The following is a 25,279-nucleotide window of genomic DNA, read 5'->3' on the forward strand; positions in this document are numbered from 1 at the left end:
CCTACAACACCATACAAGTAGCTCTTCTCTGTAGTCGAGAAGATTGTCTTGAATTTGTGTCAGTAATCACTAATGAATGCATTCTTATTGCCAGTCTATTGCATTTACAGATTTCCAGCCTTAGTGGCTGGCACCTGAGCTACATCTGACTGTTCCAACAAAATCTGTACGCTCTTAATTGTGCAAGCTACAGATGTTAGGCACTCTGGCACTCTTTCTCTGTGATGGTAACTGATTTTGACCTCTGGTATCCCCTATAAAATGTGCGCAACTTTCAAGGTAATATAGAAGAGCTATAAGCTGAAAGGTTCAAAATTAAGTTCTGGCTTTAATACTACATTCTGTACTTTGTTGAATACACTACATTTATTGAGAGCAATATCTTGTGTACGTAATGAAGTAACATAATCAAAAGTTATGTAGTATAATCTCCATTAATAAAGTCATATGACACTTGTTCACATCTCTGTTCAGAACTCAATTAGGCAATGACCTCTCTTGCAGAACTATTGGGACCTGCTATAACATGTTTAATTTTTAACATGATTAAAAGGAATACTATTAATTCCTTAATGTAAGGGCAGGGTTGATTACACAGCTAGTGTGCTAAAGAACTGATTAGTTATAAATGTAATTGTTGCAGTATAAATGAGATAAATGGGAAACTAAGTCCATATCCTAAATGGTTTACAAGCTTAACAATTTTATAATAAGTTATATGGCACCTCGAACAATTCTGGAGTGACTGTTTCACAAACAAAGCTTTATTTACACAAGGAAGTATTTACATCATGGTTGAGAGAAAAATGACAATTTCCTGTTGTCTGGTTGTAAAAAGTTACCAGCATCCTTAAGATAAAGTTCTCTCATCTTTCAAATACAGGAATGTAATTATTCAGCAGCAAATCTTATAAATACACAGAGTAGAGTGTTCTAGTTATAAAATTAAACTATCACACAGAACTAAAACAGTATTTCTATCTGCATAAAAATGCAACAGTGGAAATAATTAATTCTGCACATTTTCAATACTGAAATACTAATAATCATAAAATGCCCTATATCCACTGAATTGTGCATTTTGTTTTCAACTGCAAAATTATCAACAGTTTGTAGTGAAAACTCTTTGTAAAAAAATAAAGAGAGAGAGAGAGAAAGAAAATAGTGAAGTATATACTTTTACAGCAAATGCAACTGTCCTATTACGTACAGTATCAACACACAATTTTCATATAAACTTAGATTATTTTACCGCTATAATAATTATCTATGATACACATTTACAATGAAATCTTTGAAACTTTCAACCTTTGAAAAACAAAACCTCACTAGCATCATTAACCTATTTAGATACGACTTCTTGTAAGCATTTGGGAAACAATTACACCATGGCTAATACTGATATATTCAAAATGAAAAAACTGTAATGCCTGTTACCACCTTAGTTTTAAAAGATAATTGAGCATTGTTACTCAAAACGAATAAATTATGAAACTTCACTAAGTATGCATTACTTATACCAAACTTACTTTTACAGAAATACTTGTCTGGTTCACCTGGATTTCAAAATTTAAAATGTGAGGCTACATATTTCTTTCAGGTGATTGGACCAAGAAAATGGAAGAAATTTGATAATTTTTTCATTTACTTGTTCAGTGTCTCACATACTTAAAGATGAGCGACTATTAACATAAAACTGATGTCCTGATATTAGAAGTGTGAAAATGTAGAGGCATGCTGCAATCCAACAGTTGTAGGCATTCTGCAAGGAAAAGAAATAAGTTAAAGTCAATATTTTAAAACTTAAAAATTCATATGGAAAAATAGTAAACACTCTTGATAAAAACAGTCACTCAATAATACTGACAGTTCCAAGCACACATTAGGGCAATTCAACATCTTGGGGGAGAAGCAGATAAACCTGAATTTAAGTAGGAAAAAAACAAGTATGTACAACAAAATAATCAGCCTTTCCAGAATATATTAAAATGTTTACCTAAACAATAAGACATCAGATGACATCATTTGGCAACTTAAGAAAAAGATTGATTGTCATTTAAATTTACAGGAGCTGTACTGTGCTGTAAGAGAAAGGGCTAGGGAGGTAAAATGTGTCATGCTAAAAGTCACAAAGATTACTGGATCATCTTACTACCTGAAGTCTTCATCCCTTGGGAGAGACTAAGGAAGTAAATGATGACTGAACCAAGCTTGTTATGCTCTACAACTGTACCACCCAAATCACAGACATGAAACTGCGACAGTATAATTGATTGTTATAGCACAATATGAAAATAGTGTACACAATATACTTGTCCTCTTTTGAGGTATAAATATGCTTATTTTCCCAAAATTCCACGCAATTTGATGACAGCAGAATGACAATTGCTCATTGAAGCAGCTCCCAATTTATTTGCACGACCGATATAAAATGAGCAACTCAGACTTGTTCCCTGCACACACACCTTAATTATTTCACAATTTTTTGGAATGGATGCATCTCAATAGTCAATACTGTGGAACTGATTTTGAAGCTCAATCCTATGGAACATATTAAACAACCATGTACTTGTTTCTTGCACACAATATGCTATAATTAAATAATTTTTCTGTTGTGAACTTATATGCCCAAAATATTTTATGCATTTTACAATACGGAGAGTGCAAAATATCAGGAAATAGGCCAAACTGAAATCATTAAGGGATCAATACCATGTTAAATTTGCACTATTTGATAGATACAGTTTCAGATTGAAGGAATAGCAATTTGTAGGTCACTCCTCATGATCTCTTCAATATATTAGTCTTTGGTTATGGAAAGTCTGATCTTCCCTTATTTTCTTGTACAGTATACTTGTAAATAGATGGTTGTTACGCATAACATATACTGTGCTCTTTATTTTCTTTTTTACACTGAACAAATCAGTTAAACTTAAGTGTTCTTGCAACCACACACTGCAAACTGCTTCTTGACAGGTTTGACTGAGCAAGGTGGTGCAGTGGTTAGCACACTGGAGTCACATTCGTTTTCCGTACTTCCTAAATTGCTTCAGGCAAATGCTGGGATGGTTCCTTGGAAAGGGCATGGCCAACTTACCTCCCCATTCTTCCCTATTCCGATGGAACCGATGACCCCGCTGTTTGGTCAAATCAACCGCCCAACCATCAATAGGTTATGAGCCCAGAGATGGAATGGAAATAGTTGGTAGTTTAGTTTCAACTGTAACTATTGTGCAAGCAGTTTTGTATTTCTGGTTCACGAGTTTGAAATGACAAAATGTTGGAAGAGCATGAAAGCAAGTATCGTGTTCCACTTTTTCATGGAAACAACTTTGGAATCTGGAAATTTCAAATGTAAGATATGTTAGACAAATTATACTTGTTGGACCTCACTGTAGAAGAATACACAGAAAAAGCGAAGTTCACTTACTATAAGTGAAGATGAAGAGGAAGAAACTGAGAAAGATAAACAACTGAAAAATCTCACAAAGCATGATAAAAAGTATCTTTCAAGAGTAATAGAAAAGATAATGGGTATAGTCATTTAAAATGTGGAATAACTTGTGTGATGCATCTGAAGAAAAAGCTTTGTTAGCCAGTTACTTCTACATAAACCAACAAAAGAGCATACTTATTGAGCATTTCTTAGAATTTGACGCGGTGAGACATGCTCTTCGGTCAACTAGTGACAACTGAAGAACTTTATGCCATTTGTCATATTTTGTTGACAATGTCACAAGAATATAACAACTTAACTGCAATTGAGACATTATACACAGAAAATCTGGAGTTAAGCTTAGGGAACAATAGATTCATAGATCATGAAAATAAATGTGCAAACAATAAGAAGAATCATACAGTAGACTCAGGACAGAATACAGTGTTTAATATGAACAGAAATGAATGGTTTCAGTCATGGGAAAACTCAATGGGAAAACAAATTCACGAATATCTGTGAATGTGACAAACACAATTCCGGCTGAGAAAAACAGTTTAGTTTTAAATGTCAAAGTATGGTAAATTTAAACACAAAAGAACCGACTGTAATAAGAGAAATAAAAACAACAAAGGTTCTGCAATTATCAACAGACAGGCAGTTTCCAATTTCAATTAAAAATATTTTGTGTGTTTCTAGACTGGCTCTCATATCGCTGTCAGTGCACAGACTGGAGAAAAATGGTTTCAAAGCCATGTTTGAGAGGCAAAAGAGTAACTATTCATGAAAGAAAGGATTTTGTTGCCATGACATTGGAAAATGAGATGAAAATGTATGGTCTGGAATTTGCCAGAAACCCCTGACAAGAAGTTTCTTCTCGAAATGCTGCAAACTGGCATCAAAGGTTATGACACCTGAATTGAACCAATCTAAAGGTGCTTCCAAAACATGTGGAAAGAATGAACATTTAAGATCTGAAGATACCAGAGTCATACACCACCTACATGGGAGGCATGCAAACAAGACTTCCACAGTCAGAAGATGACAAGAGCAAACACTGGAATGACTCCCATGCCTTATAGAGGAAGAATGTACATTGTTACATTTAAAGATTACTACTTACAGCTGTAAAAGTGATGCAAAATAAATCTTAAGTACTGGAATATGTTAAACAGTATGAAGCAATGACAGCTTTCATGGATTAGTAGATTCTGCTGTGATAATGGAGGTGAATATCTGTCAAACGAGATGAGAAACTTCTTTAAGGAGAAGGGAATATATTACGAGTTGATAATGAGAAACACCACAACAAAATGAAGATTGTAAATGTGTGAATAGGAATATTATAAACAAGGCTCACTACATGTTGTTGAACAACTTTAAAAACGTTTTTGGTCAGAAGCAGTAAGACTACTGTTTACTTGATAAATAGAACACCCACATGTGCATTAAAAAAGACAGTGCCTGCTATTTTGTGATATCGTGAAATGCCGAAGTTGCAAAAACAGAGTGTTTAGTTAAGCAGTATATTTATGACTTCCTGCAGAAGTGATGGCTGGAAAGTTCGACTCCACAATAAAGAAGTGCTTCATTCATTGTTGGACACTGTGTTAATAGATATCAGCTATGGTGTCCAAAGAGATGATTAATTCTTCAAAGAGACATCAAGTTTGATGAAAACTTGTTATAGGGTCATTCCATGTCAAGTCACCCACGCCTTGACACCAACCATGTCAGATTTTGATGAAACTTTGTACAATTACTTCTTTTATCATCCTGAAAGCACTTGTGAAATTTTTTTGCTCTGTCTCTAGTTTTTTTTAAATACATTTTTAAAGTTTTTAGATTTGGCGTTGTTTCAGCAGTCTGAAATCTTAACTTAAACGTGTCCTCACAACTAAAAAAAATTGTATATTAAAGAATACTCAAGATACCAGTATGAAATTTTGGAATAAGTTTGTGTATTATATCTAAATGTTAAAAAAAATTACCATAAAGATATATTAAAATCTTCCAAATAAAAAAAAAATTACAACTTTTTTTCCATTTTTTTTTAGCTAACGGATGTTTTACAAAAACTACAATATCTAAGAGTCTCAGACCTGATAGAAAGCTCAAATTTGTTTTAAAATACTCTTAATTGTATAGGCTATTAGATAAAAGAAAAATTATGTTGGCTTTTTAACCTGTTTAATAGTTATCTAATTTTTAAAATTAATATTAATTATATTTTAAAAATAAAAAGTACCAAGTGACAGACACCGAAAATAAGTTTTTGTCTTCTTGGAGTAACAATGTATGCTTGGATTTTGTTACTCCTGTGTTTTGAAGTAAAAAATTATTACAGTGTTAAATAGTGCTTGGATAGTATTTTATTAAGTTTATTCGAACTTTCAGTAAGTACTGTTACTTAGTTTAAAGAGATTCTTTTCCAATATCCTATAAAAGTAACCAGAACAGTAATCAGACCAAAAGTGAAATCAGTATGTCAGATATTCAAACCTGTAGCGTAGGGTTATTTAAAAAATCTGACTGTTTCCAAACAACCTACACACCTTCAAAAAAGTTACAACCGGTATATGAATTGAGTGAGGAAGAAAAAGATTTGATACACTTACGATCTGGAATTAATCTGTGTGAATTTAAGAATATATGTTCACACCACAGCTCTACTTTTTAAATGTTTTTGAAAAGTATCAAACAACATATGTGTAGACCCACTAAAAAAAACACAAAAAGCCCATCAAAAAATCATTGAGAAGTGTAGGCTTGGATCTTTCTAAACAATTACTGACAAAAAATATTAGCATAAAACCTGGACAAAAGCTTTGCTCAACATGCTGTAACGTTTGTGAGGAAAAATTAAGAGTTGAAGTCAATGAAAGTGAAACAGATGATGAAATCATGGTTGAATTAGAATCATTGGAATCCAGAAACGAATCCCTCGTACAAACAAACATTGCTCTTTATAATTTAGGTTTAACACCGATAAAGCTTCATGGCTTGTCAGAACAAAGTAAAGGGTCTTATTTTAAAAGGAAGGTTAGCAGTATTGAAAAAACTGCAAAAAGGCGGTTTCAAAAGCATTAAAATACGATGCACCAAGTTCTGATGATGACGAAGAAGATACAAGTGTGGTTGAGAAAGCAAAGGATTTTGATGTAATGATTTCTCTTATGAAAGAGAAGATTTCATCTGTTGGGAAGTCTAGAAAAATCCAGATTCTGACCTTGGCTCCAGATTCTTGGGAGTCGAAATAAAGTGATGAAAGAATTTAAGTGAGTACATGGTGCGACAAGCTAGAAAGCTAAAATCTGAAAAGGGTATTTTGGAAACTCCTTGTCAAAAAAAAGGTAAAAACTCTTTCTGAAAATACAGTAAGACTTGTAACAGATTTTTATGAAAAGGATGAAAGTTCCAGGGTGCTACCTGGAACAAAAGACAAAGTAAGTGTTCAAAAAAATGTGTACATGCAAAAAAGACTCATTTTGTGTAACTTGAGAGAACTCTATTATTCTTTCAAATGGGAGAATCCCGAGGTAGAAGTAGGATTTTCAAAATTTTGTTTCTTGAGACCTAAATGGTGTATCCTTGCTGGTGCAGCAGGCACACACACTGTATGTGTATGTAGTATCCACCAGAATGTTAAACTATTACTGGATGCTGTGAAAATTGAAGAATCTTGTAAAGACCTAATTAAGATGCTTGTGTGCAACACGGAAAACCGAAACTGCATGCTACATCATTGCCACAGCTGTCCTGCAAATACTGCACTAACAGAGTGCTTAACTGAAAAACTAAGTGAGTATTATGATTTAGAAGAAGAAATTGTAATCAGCCAGTGGGTTAACACAGACAGGGCAGAAATGATCAAACAGTCTATCAGTGTTGAAGACTACATTTCTCTACTGGTTAGGTCATTGGAAAAGCTCACTCCACACTCGTTTATAGCAAAATCCCAATCAGCAGCCTTTAAAAGATTGAAAGAAGACCCACCACCCAAAACAGCAATTATTGTGGTGGATTTCAGTGAAAATTATTCCTTTGTTATACAAAATGAGATCCAAAGTTACCATTGGAATAGAGGTGGTTGTACTCTACACCCAGTTGGAGTTTTTCTAAGAAATGAGGAAAACAATGTTTTTGTTTCCAACCACTGTTTTATTAGTGATGACCAAGAACATGACACTGGTTTTGTTAACTTTGTACAAAAAGAAATTACAAATTGGCTGTCATTACTCAGTTCACTACTTTACAGATGGTTGTGTTGGGCAGTACAAAAATAGAAACAGTTTTAAAAATTTGAACACTTGAGAGACTTTGATTTGGAGGCCCAACACTCTTTTTTTTGGACTAAGTCATGGGAAGTCAACTTGTGATGGCCTAGGAGGAACCATTAAAAGAATTTTAAGGAAAGCCAGTCTACAGCTTTCAGACGAAGGACAAATAATGACAGCAATCAACGTGTACAAGTTTTGTGAAAAAAATATTGAAAACATTCATTTGCACTTTACTGACAAAAAAGAAGCTGATTTGCTACGGTTAAAACCAGAAAAACGTTTTCCAGCAACCCGAACCATTCCTGGAACAAGAAGTTTTCATAACTTCAAACCACTTCCAACAACCAACCTTGAAATTAGAAGGACTACAGATAGTGTAAAACCCTCCTTTGTCTTTTCTTTCCATTCTTCTTCTGATTGGGTTCGTGTTGAACCATCCATAAATTGCTATGTGGCTGCAAATTATGATGGTAACTGGTACTTTGGACTGGTAAAAACAATATTCAATGATGGTGAAGATGCAGAAATTCTATTTCTACCTCCTTCAGGACCAGCTGCATCATTTTATTGGCCTGAAAGAGAAGATTCTAGCATAGTGCCTTTGGAGCACATATTCTATCAGGTCTGAGACTCTAGATATTGCAATTCTTATAAAACAAAACATCCGTTAAAAAAAAATACATTTATTTTTTTCATAGAAAATATTAATATATTTTAATAGTATCATTTTTATCTTCAAATATGTGTAATAAATAAACTTGCTGCAAAAATTCATGATGTCATCTAAAAGAGTTTTTAAGATAAGCAATTTTAAAGTTTTGAATACAAATTAAATTTACCATTTCCGAAGGTTCGGAAAACGCAAAACATAAAAACTATAAAAATTTATATAAAAAAAAACTATAAGGGATATGGCAAAAAAAATTTGCAGGTGTTGTCAGGATGGTATTAGAACCATTTGCGGCAAATTTCATGAAAATCTAAGGAGGTGGGTGTAAAATTTATTTTTTATTGGGTGATTTGATATGGAATGACCCTATAATGAAGAGTGGTTTTCTTGCAAAGGCGACACAAACTATGAAATTATCATCAATGAAGAAAAAAGTCAATGACTGCAGAAATGACACCATGTCAAGTTAAAACAAAGTTGAACATGGTAAACATCCTGAAACCTGCAGAAGTGCCAGAGAAAGGAAGCGCCCACCTTAGGTGGAAGACTATGCTGTATTATAGTTGGAGTCACGAACAATGGCAGTCAAGTTTAGGCTTGTTCTGCACATCTACGTCACGTATTCTCCGACAGCCAATGAGGATTTAGAAATGTTCTGAACACACTGCTGTGAATGCTGTAGTAGTTTAGTGAATTTCTATTCCATTTGGTCTGAGCTGTTATCACTGATGGTGGTCTTGATAAATTCTGCATAAGCAAGCAAGAGGCAATTTGTAGGATACATGCTTTCTTCAAGCAGAAAGCACGCACATCTGCCTACCACAACTATTGCTTGGGATTGCCAATAATGCAATTCCCGTCCATACCTCGTGTGAACTGCCACCATTCATGAATCGTAATATAAAATTAAATGCAGAATTGTATGTTTATGTTCCTGAGACTTTCAGTGTTATTTACAGAAGATCAGATAAAGAAAAATGGCTTCATGCTGTAGCATAATACATGCAAGCAATCAACAAAAACAAGACTGGACTGTGTGTCAATTACCTGAAAACAAGAAGGCTATATGAGAATATTCTCACCGAAAAGGGTTTGGCTCTAATGAAATGTAGCCAGGTTGACAACTTTGAAAACATCACCTACTGTTATGAATTATGAAAAATTGACTGCACATCAGATGGATATAGTGCCTTATTTCATGGAAATTTAGATGAAGTTTGGCATGACTGAATGCAAGCCAATCAAAGCACCTATGATATTAAATTACAGAAAAGTAGAAGGTGACAGGAGATTTTTGGTTTTGTTTTGGTTTTAGGGCGCAAAACTGCTATGGTCATTAGCGCCCGGTCCGTGACTTAGGAAACAATAGAAACCGAAAATGGAAAACAGCAGAAATGGGAACGAAACTCAAAAAATTGGAGAAACTAAAAGCAGAAAGAAGGCTTAAAAACCCACTACAGAAAGGGGTTGGTGGCCCCCAAAAAAAGCTTCAAATGACTGATGTCATTTCACTGTCACTAATAAACTCGAGAACGCGATCGGCCGAGCGCGTGTCATCTGCTAAAATTGACGATATATCAGGCGACAGCTGGAGACGGGCGCGTAACGGAGTAAAATATGGGCACTCAATTAAAAGGTGTCTTACCGTCCACAGCTGAGAGCAGTGGGGACAGAGTGGGGGAGTATCGCCGCTTAAAAGATGTTGATGGCTAAAAAGACAGTGCCCTATCCGGAGTCTATTTAAAATTACCTCCTCCCGACGAGGCGTTCGGGAGGAAGAGGTCCAAGCACAAGGAAGAGCTTTCACGTCCCGCAATTTATTATGGGGAAGTGTCAACCAATGTGCGTACCATAAAAGAACAACTCGACGACATAAAACGCTCCGTACATCGGTGAAGGGAATCGACTGAATAGCTGGCCGAAGAAGAGAGACTGCAGCCTTGGCCGCTGTATCGGCCGCCTCATTCCCACAGATACCAGCGTGTCCCGGGAGCCAGAGGAACGCCACCGAAACGCCCCCCATGTGGAGCAAGTGCAGACAGTCCTGAATCCGGTGGACCAGAGGGTGGACAGGGTAAATAGCTTGGAGACTGAGGAGAGAGCTGAGAGAATCTGAGCAAATAACATACTGTATCCGCTGAAGGCGGAGGATGTAATGGACAGCCTGGAGAACAGCGTAAAGCTCCGCAGTATAAACCGAACACTGGTCGGGAAGCCGAAATTGATTTGGGGTGTCGCCAACAATATAGGCACTCCCTACACCTAACGATGTTTTCGAGCCGTCGGTGTAAATAAATGTGGCTTCCGTCATTTGTGCACATAGAGCAGCAAATGCCCGACGATAAACAAGTGAAGGGGTACCATCCTTGGGAAATCGACAAAGGTCACAGAGCAGGCAGATCCGGGGACGGAGCCAAGGCAGTGCTGTACCCCAAGTTGTCAAGAGGGTGTTAGGAAAGCGGAAGGAAAGAGAATGGAGCAGTTGACGGAAGCGGACTCCCGGTGGTAGTAGGGAGGTGGGGCGGCCTGCATACCCTACATCAAAAGAGTCGTCGAAAAAAATGGCATGGGCTGGATTAGCAGGCATGGAAGACAGATGGCTAGCATTACGACTCAGAAGGACTGCTCGCCAAGTGGACAGCGGAGGTTCAGCAGTCTCAGCATAAAGGCTTTCCACAGGGCTGGTGTAAAAAGCTCCAGGCACTAAACGTAATCCACGGTGGTGGATAAAGTCGAGACGCCGAAGAATAGACGGCCGAGCAGAGGAGTAGACTATGCTTCCATAGTCCAATTTCGAGCGCACTAAGGCGCAATAGATATTTTTTTTTTGTTTTTTTTTTTGGGTAGGGTTTAAGGGCGCTCAACTACTGAGGTCATTAGCGCCCAGTCACTGGTGTTAGAGCACACGGAATCTGCTAAAACTCAAGGGGATGGGGGGACATCAGAAGGACCTGACAAAGATGCAGATAAAATAAGTAAAAAGGTTAAATGTCTTTGGACAAGCCAGTTAAAGTTATAAAACGCAGAATACGAGCAGCTGCTCGAGCGTCATCAGCTAAAACATCCGGTAAAGTAGATGGCAGGGACAGGATAACACGAAATTGACTAAAACGGGGACACGACAATAAAACATGGCGCACTGTTAATGCCTGACCACAAGGGCACTGCGGGGCTGGGTCACCGGAGAGCAGGTAGCGGTGGCTAAACCGGCAATGCCCAATCCGCAACCTGGTCAGAAGGACCTCCTCGCGCCGAGATGGTCGGGAGGATGTTGTCCAAGCAGTTGGGAGCGGTTTTACTGCCCGGAGCTTGTTTCCTTGGAGGGATGACCAAGCATCCCACCACAACGACACAAGCCTCTTACATACATCCCCACGAACGTCAGATGACGGGACACAATGGGAGGCTGGCCGAGGCAGGAGGACTGCAGCCTTGGCTGCAGTATCCGCAGCCTCATTCCCAGGCACTCCTACATGTCCAGGAACCCACAGAAAGCGGACAGAACCACCATTATCAGCGAAAGAATGGAGGGACTGCTGTATCCGTTGAATCAAGGGATGGACCGGATTGGGAGCTCCAAGGCTCTGAAGAGCACTGAGTGAGTCAGAGCAGAGTACATACGATGAATGGCGGTGGCGGCGGGCATACTGAACGGCCTGATGGACAGCAAAAAGCTCGGCCGTAAAGCTGGAACATTGGTCGAGGAGCCGGTATTTAAAGGCGGCGGCCCCGACGACAAAGGCACAGCCGACACCATCGTCAGTTTTGAAGCCATCGGTGTAAATAAAGGTGTAACCGGCAAGTCGAGCACGAAGTTCGACAAACCGTGAGCAATACACTGCAGCCGGAGTACCCTCCTTCGGGAGTGAGCTGAGGTCGAGATAAATAGGAACCGGAGCCTGGAGCCAAGGTGGTGTCGGGCTCTCACCCTCTCTGAAGGTGGTAGGGAGGGCAACATCCAATTGTCGAAGCAGGCGATGGAAGCGGACTCCGGGGGGCAGCAGGGCAGACACATACAACCCGTACTGACGGTCGAGAGAATCGGCGAAGAAGGACTCGTAAGAGGGGTGGTCGGGCATAGACAACAGCCGGCAGGCATACCGACACAGCAGTACGTCGCGCCGGTAGGTCAATGGTAACTCGGCAGCTTCAGCATAAAGACTCTCAACAGGACTAGTGTAGAAGGCTCCGGTCGCAAGACGTATCCCCCGATGGTGGATGGAGTTGAGCCGGCGTAAGAGGGATGGCTGAGCGGACGAGTAGACGAAGCTCCCATAATCCAGCTTCGATCGGACTATGGACCGATACAAGCGAAGTAGGACAGTGCGATCCGCTCCCCAAGATGAACCGCTAAGAACTCTGAGGACATTAAGGGAACGTGTACAACGGGCCGCCAAATAAGAGACATGTGGAGACCAACACAGTTTCCTGTCCAACGTGAGCCCTAGAAACTTAGTTGTGTCCACGAATGGGAGAACAACGGGACCGAGATGTAAGGATGGCGGAAGGAACGCTTTATATCGCCAAAAGTTGATACAAACCGTCTTCTCTTCAGAGAACCGGAAGCCATTTGCCACGCTCCAAGAGTAGAGGCTGTCTAGACAACGCTGAAGGCAGCGCTCCAGGAGGCATGTTCTCTGGGCACTGCAGTAGATCGCGATGTCATCGACAAAGAGAGAGCCTGAGACATTAGGTGGAATGCAATCCATAATTGGATTGATCGCTATGGCAAAAAGGGCTACGCTCAAGACGGAGCCCTGAGGCACTCCGTTCTCCTGGAGGAAGACGTCGGACAATACGGAACCCACACGTACCCTAAACTTTCATTCCGTTAAAAAGGAATCAATAAAAAGGGGCAGGCGACTGCGTAGGCCCCACCTGTGCATAGTGCGGAGGATACCTCCTCTCCAACAGGTATCATAAGCCTTCTCCAAGTCGAAGAACACGGCTACCGTTTGGCACCTTCGCAAACAGTTGTTCATGATGAGTGTCGACAAGGTCACAAGGTGGTCAACAGCGGAGCGACGGCGACGAAAGCCGCATTGGACATTAGTAAGTAGTCGTCGAGATTCAAGAATCCAGACTAACCGAGCATTAACCATGCGCTCCATCACCTTACAGACACAGCTTGTAAGAGAAATGGGGCGGTAACTAGAAGGAAGGTGTCTATCCTTCCCGGGTTTGGGTATAGGAACAACAACGGCGTCACGCCAATGCATGGGGACCTGACCTTCGGTCCAGACGCGATTGTAGGTACGAAGAAGGAAGCTTTTGCCCGCCGGAGAAAGGTGTGCCAGCATCTGAACGTGAATGGCATCTGGCCCCGGAGCAGAGGACCGGGACAGTGCAAGTGCACGTTCGAGTTCCCGCATAGTAAAGGGGGCATTATAAGTTTCCAGATTCAGCGAGTGGAAGGAAGGTCGCCGAGCCTCTTCTGCCTCTTTCCTGGGAAGGAAGGCACGATGGTAATGGGCAGAGCTTGAAACCTCCGCGAAAAAGCGGCCAAAGGCGTTGGAGACAGCCACAGGATCAACAAGGACCTCATTACCTGACGTCAGGCCAGGTACTGAGAAGTGGGCCTCAATGCCCGACAGCCGGCGCAGGCTACCCCAAACGACGGAAGAGGGAGTAAAACTGTTAAAGGAGCTGGTGAAAGAGGCCCAACAAGCTTTTTTGCTGTCTTTGATGACTCTACGGCTTTGCGCTCGGAGTCGTTTGTATTCAATACAATTCGCCAACGTAGGATGGCGGCGAAAGGTGCGTAAAGCACGTCGTCGAGCACGGATAGCGTCCCTACAAGCCTCGTTCCACCAGGGGACGGAAACGCGACTTGAAGAAGAAGTAGTACGAGGAATGGAACGTTCGGCAGCATTGATGATAACAGCCGTGAGGTATTCGACCTGACTGTCACAACTGGGATAATCGTGGTCCGGAAAGGTCGCCAGGGAGGAGTAAAGTCCCCAGTCAGCTTTCAGTATGTTCCAGCTCGAAGGACGTGGGGATGGGGTGTTGTGCAGGAGACGAACGACACAGGGGAAGTGGTCGCTCGAATAGGTGTCAGAAAGGACATACCACTCGAACCGACGGGCAAGAGTGGTAGAACAGATCGAGAGATCCAAGTGGGAGTAGGTATGAGTAGAGTCCGAGAGGAAAGTCGGGGCGCCGGTATTGAGGCAGACAAGATTGAGATGGTTGAAGACATCCGCCAAGAGTGAGCCTCTTGGACAGGATGCAGGAGAGCCCCAGAGGGGATGATGGGCATTGAAGTCGCCAAACAATAAGAACGGCGGGGGAAGCTGAACTATCAGGTGCATCATGTCAGCCCGACTAACAGCAGATGACGGTGGAGTGTAGATGGTACAAACTGAAATGGTAAAAGCAGAAAGAGTAATGCGGACAGCTATTGCTTGGAGTGGGGTGGTCAATGGGATGGGATGGTAATAAACATCGTCCCGAACGAGCAACATGACCCCACCATGAGCTGGGATACCGTCCACAGGGGTGAGGTCATACCGCTCCGAGGTATAGTGGGTAAAGGCAATACGGTCAGTCGGGCGCAACATGGTTTCCTGGAGACCAAGGACGAGTGGACAGTGCAGGCGGAGGAGCAGTTGTAATTCCTCTCGATTAGATCGAATACCTCTTATGTTCCAATGAAACAACGCCATCGCTAGTCAAAAGGTTGGGGGAACGAGACAGGGGAAGAGCTGGTCACCTCGACGGCCGCGGAGGGCCAGGTTGCGAGGGAACAACGCTACAACCGATGGGAGGCAGATCCGGTTCCATCGACTCGTCGCCAGCCGCGGCCGCTGTCCCTGGTTGTGTAGGAGTGCCTGGCAGCAGAGCGTCCCGGCGAAACTGAGGACGGCCGGGAGCAGCGACTTATGGATGGAGCGTCAGACGAAACGCGCCGGGGTGGAGAGGGGGATAGCGATTTCTTCTTGGAGGCCTTCTTGGAAGGCCGAGGAGGCACAGGGATGGTGGGCTGGACCCGAAGAAGGTCCTCACGCGCGGGGTCCGTTTTGGAACGCCGGACCTCGGAAGCTGGGGTCCGGAACGTTGCCCCGATGGACGCCTGAGAAGAGGATCGCTTCTCAGGTGGCGTGGGGGGAGGAGGAGGAGGAGGAGGAGGAGGAAGGGTGGCCCCTGGGGCAGAGGGGGTGGCCCCACGGGGGAGGAGGATTTGGAAGGGAGGGATTTGGGAGGCGGAGGCAGAGCCCCCTGATGGGCAGAGGAGGCGGAGGGAGGACAGGATAGGGGTGAGGATACCGCGGAAGGAGTGGACACAACTGAGGCGAACGAAGTGGTCAATGACACGGGATGGAGGCGGTCGTACTTCTTCCGGGCCTCAGAATAAGAGAGCCGATCCAAAGTTTTGATTTCTTGTATCTTCTTCTCCTTCTGATATGCGGGGCAGTCTGAGGATCTAGGAGAGTGGACGCCAGGACAATTAACGCACCGAGGTGGTGGGGTGCATGTATGTTCCTCACGAAGAGGACGTCCACAATCGCCACAAAGGGGCTCAGCCTCACACCGTGAGGACATGTGCCCAAAGCGCAAACACCTAAAACAGCGCATAGGAGGCGGGACGTAAGGTCGCACGTCACACCGGTAGCACATCACCTTTACCTTCTCCGGGAGAACGTCCCCCTCGAAGGCGAGGATAAAGGCCCCGGTGTCGATGCGACGGTCTTTGGGGCCGCGCTGGACTCGCCGGACGAAATGCACGCCTCTGCGCTCCAGGTTGGCCCTGAGCTCCTCATCAGATTGTAGCAGGAGGTCACGATGAAAAATAACCCCCTGCGTCCTATTTAGTGCCAGATGTGGGACAATGGATACTGGGATGTCCCCTAGGCGGTCGCACGCCTGGAGCGCCGCCGACTGTGTGGCGGAGGTGGTCTTGATAAGAACGGACCCTGAACGCATCTTGCTGAGAGCCTCGAGTTCCCCGAAGACGTCCTCAATGTGCTGAACAAAGAACATGGGCTTGGAGGTGGCGAACGTGCCCCCATCGGTTCGAGAACAGACCAAATAGCGGGGGAAGTACTTCGCCCCAAGCCGGCGGGCCTGTCCCTCCTCCCATGGAGTGGCCAAGGGGGAAAGGGCAGGAGAACCAGAACTAGAAACGGTACCTTTTCTTTTGAAAGACTCGGCCGCAGAGCGACCTGATACATGTTGATGTTTCATCTGCGAAACGTCCGCCCCGATACCACCCACTCCGACCAGGGGCTCTCCCCACGGGCGCCACCCAGCCGCAGCAAGGGCCACCTGGCAGGATGACCATTGCCGGGAGTCCTGATGCCCCAAGAAGACGGGCATCTACTCCTTGGCCGACGTGGGGAGGGTGCAGCTCAGGTATCGGCAGTACGATCCCTGTGTTGTCAGGGGGCTACAACCTAGAGGGTACATGACGACCCCACCACAACGGGCTGGCTACCGTGCTGGATTTCTGGTGCCATGGAAAGTCCATCATGATCGCTGGTGCAGATGGAGATGCACTATGTGCGTAACTTGGACAACCCATCACGCGTTGAGGCCCAAGTTGAGGAATAGTGGGTATGGTTACAACGCCAGTGCAATGCTGAGTGCCAAGGTCTTAGTGCACTTAGGACCAGTGGTACACCACGTAAGGTGTCCTTCCCCAAAAGGCTCGTACTTCTGTAGAATTTTGAAAAATGGAGGTCAAACCCCAAGGGGGACCATCACATGGAAGGCCGAAACGGTTGAAACTCCTTTTAGTCGCCTCGTACGACAGGCAGGAATACCGTGGGCCTATTCTAATCCCCGGACCCGCAGGGGGGAAGGCGCAATAGAGGCGGAGAAGGACCACTCGGTCCGCTCCCCAGGAGGTACCATTCAGGACACGGATGGTGTTGACGGATCGCAGACAGCGAGCCGAAAGATAGGAAATGTGGGAGGACCAGCACAGTTTTCTGTCAAACATAAGACCCAAGAATTTAGCGACGCCTGAAAACGGAAGGTTGACAGGTCCTAGATGTAAGGAGGGTGGACGAAACTCCTTTCATCGCCAAAAATTAACACAAACGGTCTTACTGGGAGAAAAACGGAAGCCGGTTTCGATGCTCCAAGAGTGGAGGCGATCGAGACATCCTTGAAGACGTCGTTCAAGAAGGCTTGTCCGTTGAGAGCTGTAGTAGATCGCAAAATCGTCCACAAAGAGGGAGCCCGAGACATCAGGAAGGAGAATCCATAATTGGATTTATGGCGATGACAAACAGTACAACACTCAGCACGGAGCCCTGGGGTACCCCGTTGTCTCGGGAGAAAGTACGGGAGAGAGTAGTGTTGACCCGCACCCTAAATGTGCGCTCTGCCATAAATTCACGAAGGAAAAGGGGCAGCCGGCCTCGAAAGCCCCAAGAGAACAGTGTGCGGAGGATGCCTGTCCTCCAACAGGTATCGTATGCTCTCTCCAGATCAAAAAATATTGCTACTGTTTGGCGTTTCCGGAGAAAATTGTTCATGATATAAGTGGAGAGAGCAACAAGATGGTCAACTGCAGAACGATGCTTTCGGAATCCACATTGGGCAGGTGTTAAAAGACTGCGGGATTCCAGCCACCAAGCTAAACAGTAATTCACCATACGCTCCAAAACCTTACACACACTACTCGTGAGAGAAATGGGGCGATAGCTAGAGGGGAGATGTTTGTCCTTTCCAGGTTTCGGAACGGGAACGACGATAGCTTCCCGCCATCGTCTGGGAAAGGTACTGTTGGTCCAAATTCGATTATAAAGGTGAAGGAGGTAACGCAGACTATGGGTTGATAAATGCAGCAACATTTGGACGTGGATACCATCCGGTCCTGGGGCGGAGGAGCGAGAAGAAGAGAGTGCATGTTGGAGTTCCCGCATGGAGAAAACAGTATTGTAGCTTTCGCGACTTTGAGAGGAGAAAGCAAGATGTCGCACTTCCGCTGCACGTTTCTTCGGGAGACACGCTGGCGGGTAATTTGAAGAGCTCGAAATCTCAGCAAAGTGCTGACCCAATGAGTTAGAAATTACGACGGGGTCCACTAATGTATCATGCGCGACAGTGAGCCCAGAGACCGGGGAGAAACTAGGCGCACCTGGGAACCGTCGAAGCCGACTCCAAACTTCCGAGGAGGGAGTGAAGGTGTTAAATGAGCTAATAAAGAATTTCCAGCTTGCCTCCTTGCTATCGCGGATGACGCGACGGCATCACGCACAGAACTGCTTATAGCGGATACAGTTGGCCAAAGTAGGATGGTGGCGGAAAATGCGAAGAGCACGTCGCCGCTCACGTGTTGCATCACGGCATGCCTCGTTCCACCAAGGAACTGGGGGGCACCGGGGCAATTCAGAGGTGCGTGGTATTGAACGTTCCGCAGCTGTAAGAATAACGTCGGTAATATGTGTGACCTCATCGTCGACGCTGGGAAAGCGACGGTCATCGAATGTCGCTAGAGACGAAAAAAGTGTCCAATCGGCTTGGGCAAACTTCCAGCGTTGCGGCCGCATATATGGCAGTTGAGGCTGCAGTCTAAGAACACATAGAAAGTGGTCACTCGAGTGTGTATCATCAAGGGCGAACCATTCGAAGCGCCGAGCTAGCGGAACAGTACCGACCGCAAGGTCCAAATGAGAGAAATTTGTCGTGGAGGCAGACAAAAATGTGGGGACCCCAGTGTTGAGGCAAACTAGATCCGCTTGGTGGAAGACGTCTAGCAATAGTGAGCCACGTGGACAAGGATGTGGAGATCCCCAAAGTGGGTGGTGGGCATTGAAGTCCCAAACCAGCAAATAGGGGGGAGGAAGCTGACCAAGAAGATGAAGGAGATCAGCTCGTGCCGTTGGTGTGGACGATGGAATGTATACAGTACAAAGAGAGAACGTGTATCCGGAAAGGGAAAGACGGACGGCGACAGCTTGGAAGGAAGTGTTTAAGTGGATTGGGTGATAATGGAGAGTATCATGGAGAAGAATCATGAGTCCTCCATGTGCTGGAGTGCCTTCAACAGAGGGGAGATCATATCGGACGGACTGAAAATGAGGGAGAACAAAGCGGTCATGGGCACGCAGCTTTGTTTCCTGAAGACAGAAGATGACCGGCGAGTAGGATCATAAGAGGATCGACAATTCATCCTGATTGGCTCGAATGCCGCAGATATTCCAGTGGATAATGGACATAGGGTCAACAGAAAATGGAGGAATGTGACCAAAGTTGCTGTCAACTCAATGACTGCTCAGAGCTTGCGACCGACAGCATGGAGTGGCATTCAGCCGAAGGCAGAAGATCCTGATCCATAGGTTGTTCAGGAACAGCTCCTGCCACCAGTGATCGGCCGGTTGATCGGCCGCCAGCAGTGCACCTCGGCTACACAGAAGACGGCCGAGGCCGATTTCTGCCTGGAGGTGCTGTAGATGGGACACGCCTTGGCGGAGAAGGTGAACTGGGTTTCTTTGTAGCCTTCTTGGAATTATGATGTTTAGAAGAAGGAGGAGCCGATGGTTGTGAAGTTGGGGTACGTAAAAAATCTTCACGAGTGTGCTCTTTTTTCGAAGTCTTTGTGTCTGACTTTTGGGCTCGAGATTTAGCAGAACCCGATGAATGGTGAGCCATAGAGTGGGCAGGCGAAAGTGGTGAGGTTGAACGGGCGATCTTTGCGCTGACCGATCTGACGACCGTGGCACTAAAGGTGAGGTCGCAAGTCTGTGTGGCCACCTCCTTTGTTGGCCGAGGAGAGGCAAGGACAGTGCTGTATTTTCCTGTCTGTGGCATGGTGGGCTGTCGACTGGCGAATAATTTTCGAGCAGCAAAGGTCGACACGTTTTCCTTCACTCTGATTTCCTGGATGAGCTTTTCGTCCTTAAAAACGGGGCAATCTCGAGAGGAAGCAGCGTGGTCACCCATACAATTGATGCAGCGAGGGGATGGAGGTGGACAGGCACCCTCATGGGCATCCTTGCCACACGTAACACATTTAGCCGGATCGGAACAGGACTGGCTAGTGTGATTGAACCGCTGACACCGATAGAAATGCGTAGGGTTCGGGACGTAAGGGCGAACGGAAATTATCCCATAGCCTGCTTTGATTTTTGATGGGAGTTGAACTTTGTCAAATGTCAAGAAGACAGTGCGGGTTGGAATGAAGTTCGTGTCAACCCTTTTCATAACTCTATGAACAGCCGTTACGCCCTGGTCAGACAGGTAGTACTGAATTTCTTCATCAGACAATCCATCGAGGGAGCGTGTATAAACGACTCCACGCGAGGAATTTAAAGTGCGGTGCGCTTCAACCCGGACAGGGAAGGTGTGGAGCAGTGAAGTACGCAGCAATTTTTGTGCCTGGAGGGCACTGACTGTTTCTAACAAGGTGCCATTCTGTAATCTGGAACAAGACTTTACATGACCTGCAATTGTGTCGACACCTTTCTGAATAATGAAAGGGTTGACCATGGAGAAGTCGTGACCTTCGTCAGACCGAGAAACAACAAGGAACTGTGGCAACGATGGAAGAACTGACTGTGGCCGAGACTCAGTGAACTTACGTTTGTGAGCAGACATAGTGGAAGGTGAGGAAACCATTGCGGAAGAATCCCCATGATTACCGGCGTCTCCGATGGCACGCTCCTCCCTTGTGGGGGCCCTCTCTGAGGGCACTCCCGCCTTATGTGATTGTTCACACCTCAGGTCACACCTCCCGATAAAGGGACGGAGGGACCAATCAGCATTTTCGGAAGGTATCAGCTCGGGTAATCACACCTCCCTGGGCCTGGCCGTTACCAGGGGGTACGTACGTGTCCTACCTGTCTACCCGGGGCGGGGAATTACGCGTTACCCCGTCACCGGCTACGCACAAAAAGGCGTGGGTCGGCCTTCAGACACGCACAGGGAGGAAGAAAGAGAAAGGGAAAGGAAAGAAGAGAGGTCTCAAACGCCGCAGCGGAGAAAAGGGTAAAGAGAAGAGGTAAGGAAAAGAGAAGGACAAAGGAAGGATGAAGACATACAAGCAAGGAAGGCGAAGAATGCGGTACATTTACGAGCGTCCGTCTCCGGACGTAGGCACAAACCATACTCCCAGAGGGGGAGAAAGGGAAGGAAAGAGCCAGAGGTGAGGGGGGTGGGGGGGGGGGGTGGGGGTGGGGGGGAGCGAAGTTGGGGGATGGGGAAGGATGCGGAAAGGGAAGGTATGCAGCCCGGAAAGGAAGGAAGGCCACATTAGCTCGGGGTCCCGTGCTCGCTACACACATATCCACAAAAGAGTTGTGGACCCCCTGGGGGGTGACAGGAGATTGCATGAAAAAAAGTGTCGCACAGAAAATTAATAGTATGTTTGCTGTACGTGCTGTATGTAACTCAACCAGCCAACCTGATTTAAGTTATGCTGTTAATTATTTCAGTTGTTATCATAGTGATCCAAAGGAGTTACACTGGAGGGGTTTGAAAAGAATACCGAGTTAAGAGGGCGAGTCAATGAAAACCTTAAATTTGTAATAACAAATTTAAATTTTGTGCCGATATCCTGTAAGTTGGTAAGCGTGCTACAAAGAGCATGCAGAATGGTCTGCAGGTGGCAGCATGGTGCAGATGCACACACAACTTCAAGTTATCAGTATAAAGATGGCCGCCCCACTTGCGACTTGTACCAGGGAAGAACAGCATTCTGTTCTTCGGTTGTTGTGAAGTGAGGATGTGAAATCTATTGAAGTTCATTGACAAATGAAGGTTCAGTACGGTGATGCATGTTTGTCACAGCAGCAAGTCTACGAATGGAGTAGGAAGCTCGCAAAGGGTGTGCCTTTAGTGGAAGATGCTCCTCGTCCAGGTCAGGTTCGAGCTGCGACTCCACAGAACATTGCAGCATGTTTACAGATTAGTCATGGGTCAGCACACCACATTGTGCATGATGTGCTCCAGTTGTGAAAGTGTCTGAAAAATAGGTGCCATGGCAGCTGACTCCTGAAACGAGAGAACGACGTGTTGATGCTTGTGTAGAACTTCTTCAGCACTATGAACGAGAAGGTGATGACTTCCTTGTAAGATTCGTTACTGGGGATGAAATCTTGGTTCACTTCCTCCAACCGGAAACAAAGAGAGCGAGCAAGGAACGGCGCCATTCCTCATCACCAAAACCGAAGAAGTTTCAAACAGAACCATCAGCAGAAAAGGTTATGCCGACTCTCTTTTGGGACGAAAAAGGCATTTTGGAACATTACATGCCTAGAGGGACCACTGTCCCCAGTACATCATATACAGATCTCCTAAAAAAATCATCTGCGGCCTGCAATCAAATCAAAGCGACGTGGATTGCTTTCAGCATGTGTCCTTTTGCAACGTGATAATGCAAGGCCCCACACTGCCCGTACAACAGTTGCAACAATCACAGACCTGCATTTTGAGTGTCTTCCTCATCCACCATACTCACCAGACCTTGCCCCCAAGTGATTTCCATATGTTTGGACCGCTCAAAGACGCAATGGGAGGAAAGAAGATCCGTTCTGATGAAGAGGTACGCCACATGGTGCACGAGGGGTTGTGCAGACTACCAAAAGAATTTTTTTTTTCTAAAGGAATTTATGCACTTTGTAAGTGCTGGAGGACTTGCATTGAACATGGGGGAGATTATGTTGAAAAGTGATACAGCTTTGTACCACTTCTGCACAATAAATAATATTTAAAAAAATATTTAAGGTTTTCATTTGACTCTCCCTCATACATAAAAGATAGAGTGGGTTATAGGGTGAATTACAAAACTGAAGAGAACAATGAAACTGTAGTAGTTTATCATTCCATGTAGGCTTTCGCGGCCGGCATCTTCATCAATAAACACTTCCGGGCTAAGTTGCCGTGGTCGATCTATAGAACTTCTTCTCCCTGACGTTTTGTTCTCAACTACGGAGAACATCTTCCGAGGTGAGCCAACGACTGGCTGCTAAGAGCTGGGGCCGCCGCTTATATGGATATCGTAGGGGGCGCCACCGCACGTCACGTGGCGTCGATGTGCAGCTATCTCTGGCTATCGACTGTTCTCTCGATTGCAGGCAATCGATTGTCGCGTGATTGATGCAACGTCGACCGCCATATCTTATCCAATTTTAATCCTTCTTCTTTACGATTAAAATTGTATTGATGTTTGTGGATTTCAATTGCCTCTCGTGTATAATAGTGCGACGTCCTCGCTAGCACGCTTGTTTCACCAAATTTTATTTCATGATCTCCATCCTTAAAAACATGTTCCGCTGCTGCCGATTTGTCGATATGTCCCAAGCGACAGTTTCTTTTGTGCTCCGTCAACCGTGTATTGATGCTTCTTTTTGTAGTTCCTATGTAAACCCTGCCACAACTACACGGAATTTTATATACCCCTGGGGTGACTAGGGGGTGATGAGCATCTTTTGTTGATCTTAGGCATTCACTAATTTTCTTAGTAGGTCTAAAAATGGTTTCTACCTGAAACTTGGCTAGTACTTTCCCAATGCGATCCGTGATGTTATGGATGAAAGAAAGAAATACTTTTCCAGCATTTTTCTATTTGGGTGAAGTGCTCGGTTAATCTCGTTTTTCGTATAACGATTTTTCGCAAAGGCCATTCGTAAATGATTTAGTTCTTCTTGTAAGTAGCCTGGTTCACAAATATTATTGGCCCTATCCACTAGTGTTTTTATGACCCCCTTCTTCTGCCTAGGGTGGTTCGAGTTCTTATGGAGGTAGCGATCAGTATGTGTACCTTTCTTGTAGACCTTATGGCCTAAGGTCCCATCTGCCCGTTTGATAACTGATACATCCAAGAAGTTAAGTTGTCCATTCTTCTCCTTCTCCATAGTAAATTAATCTTTGGGTTGATACTATTTAAGTGTACCAGGAAATCATTAAGTCTTCTTCCTCATGATTCCATATTACAAAGGTATCATCCACATACTGATACCACTTCGAAGGGCTTTTTTTGGCCGACTGCAGTGCTTGATGTTCAAAATATTCCATGCATAAATTCACAATTGCGAGACTTAGGGGACTTCCCATGGCTACCCCTTCGATCTGTTCATAAAATTCACCATTGTACTGAAAATAGGTCGAGGATAGACAGTGTTGGAACAAGGCTACTATATCAATAGGGAACATATCGGCTATATGGGAGAGACCTTCATCAACTGGAACCATCATGAACAAAGACACTATATCAAAACTGACAAGGATGTCATTAGGACCAACAGTAAGTTCCCTCAATTTCTCAATGAAGTGTAGAGAGTTTTTAATATGACTCTCAGTTTTGCCTATGTAAGGTTGTAACAAAGAAGCAAGGTGTCTGGGTAGTTCTTGGGTAGGAGCTCCAATTGCGCTGACTATTGGTCTCAGAGGAACATCAGGCTTCTGTATCTTTGGTAATCCATATAATCTCTGAGGATAAGCCTCCGTTTTACAAAGATACTTTTTATCTTCTGTAGGAAGCACAAAAGAAACTGTCGCTTGGGACATATCGACAAATCGGCTGTAGCGGAACATGTTTTTAAGGATGGAGATCATGAAATAAAATTTGGTGAAACAAGCGTGCTAGCGAGGACGTCGCACTATTATACACGAGAGGCAATTGAAATCCACAAACATCAATACAATTTTAATCGTAAAGAAGGAGGATTAAAATTGGATAAGATATGGCGGTCAACGTTGCATCAATCACGTGACAATCGATTGCCTGCAATGGGGAGAACAGACAATAGCCAGAGATAGCTGCACATCGACGCCACGTGACGCGCGGTGGCACCCCCTACGATATCCATATAAGTGGCTGCCCCAGCTCCTAGCAGCCAGTCGTTGACTCACCTCGGAAGATGTTCTCCGTAGTTGAGAACGAAACGTCAGGGAGAAGAAGTTCTACAGATCGACCACGGCAACTTAGCCCGGAAGTGTTTA

At 44.4% G+C, this 25,279-nt stretch overlaps 1 protein-coding gene across 1 annotated transcript in view; it reads right to left on the reverse strand.

Moving 5' to 3' along the window:
* Window positions 1-742: 742 nt before the first annotated feature.
* The window catches only part of LOC124798393 (ribonuclease kappa-B), a 28,160-nt gene continuing 3,623 nt past the window's right edge, over window positions 743-25,279 (reverse strand). The window contains exon 3 of the mRNA XM_047261770.1: window positions 743-1,762. Coding sequence (XP_047117726.1) covers window positions 1,661-1,762 — 102 coding nt within the window. The 3' untranslated portion in view covers window positions 743-1,660. The remainder of the gene's footprint in view (window positions 1,763-25,279) is intronic.

Source organism: Schistocerca piceifrons, chromosome 5, assembly GCF_021461385.2.
Source record: "Schistocerca piceifrons isolate TAMUIC-IGC-003096 chromosome 5, iqSchPice1.1, whole genome shotgun sequence".
Taxonomy (NCBI): Eukaryota; Metazoa; Arthropoda; class Insecta; order Orthoptera; family Acrididae; genus Schistocerca; species Schistocerca piceifrons.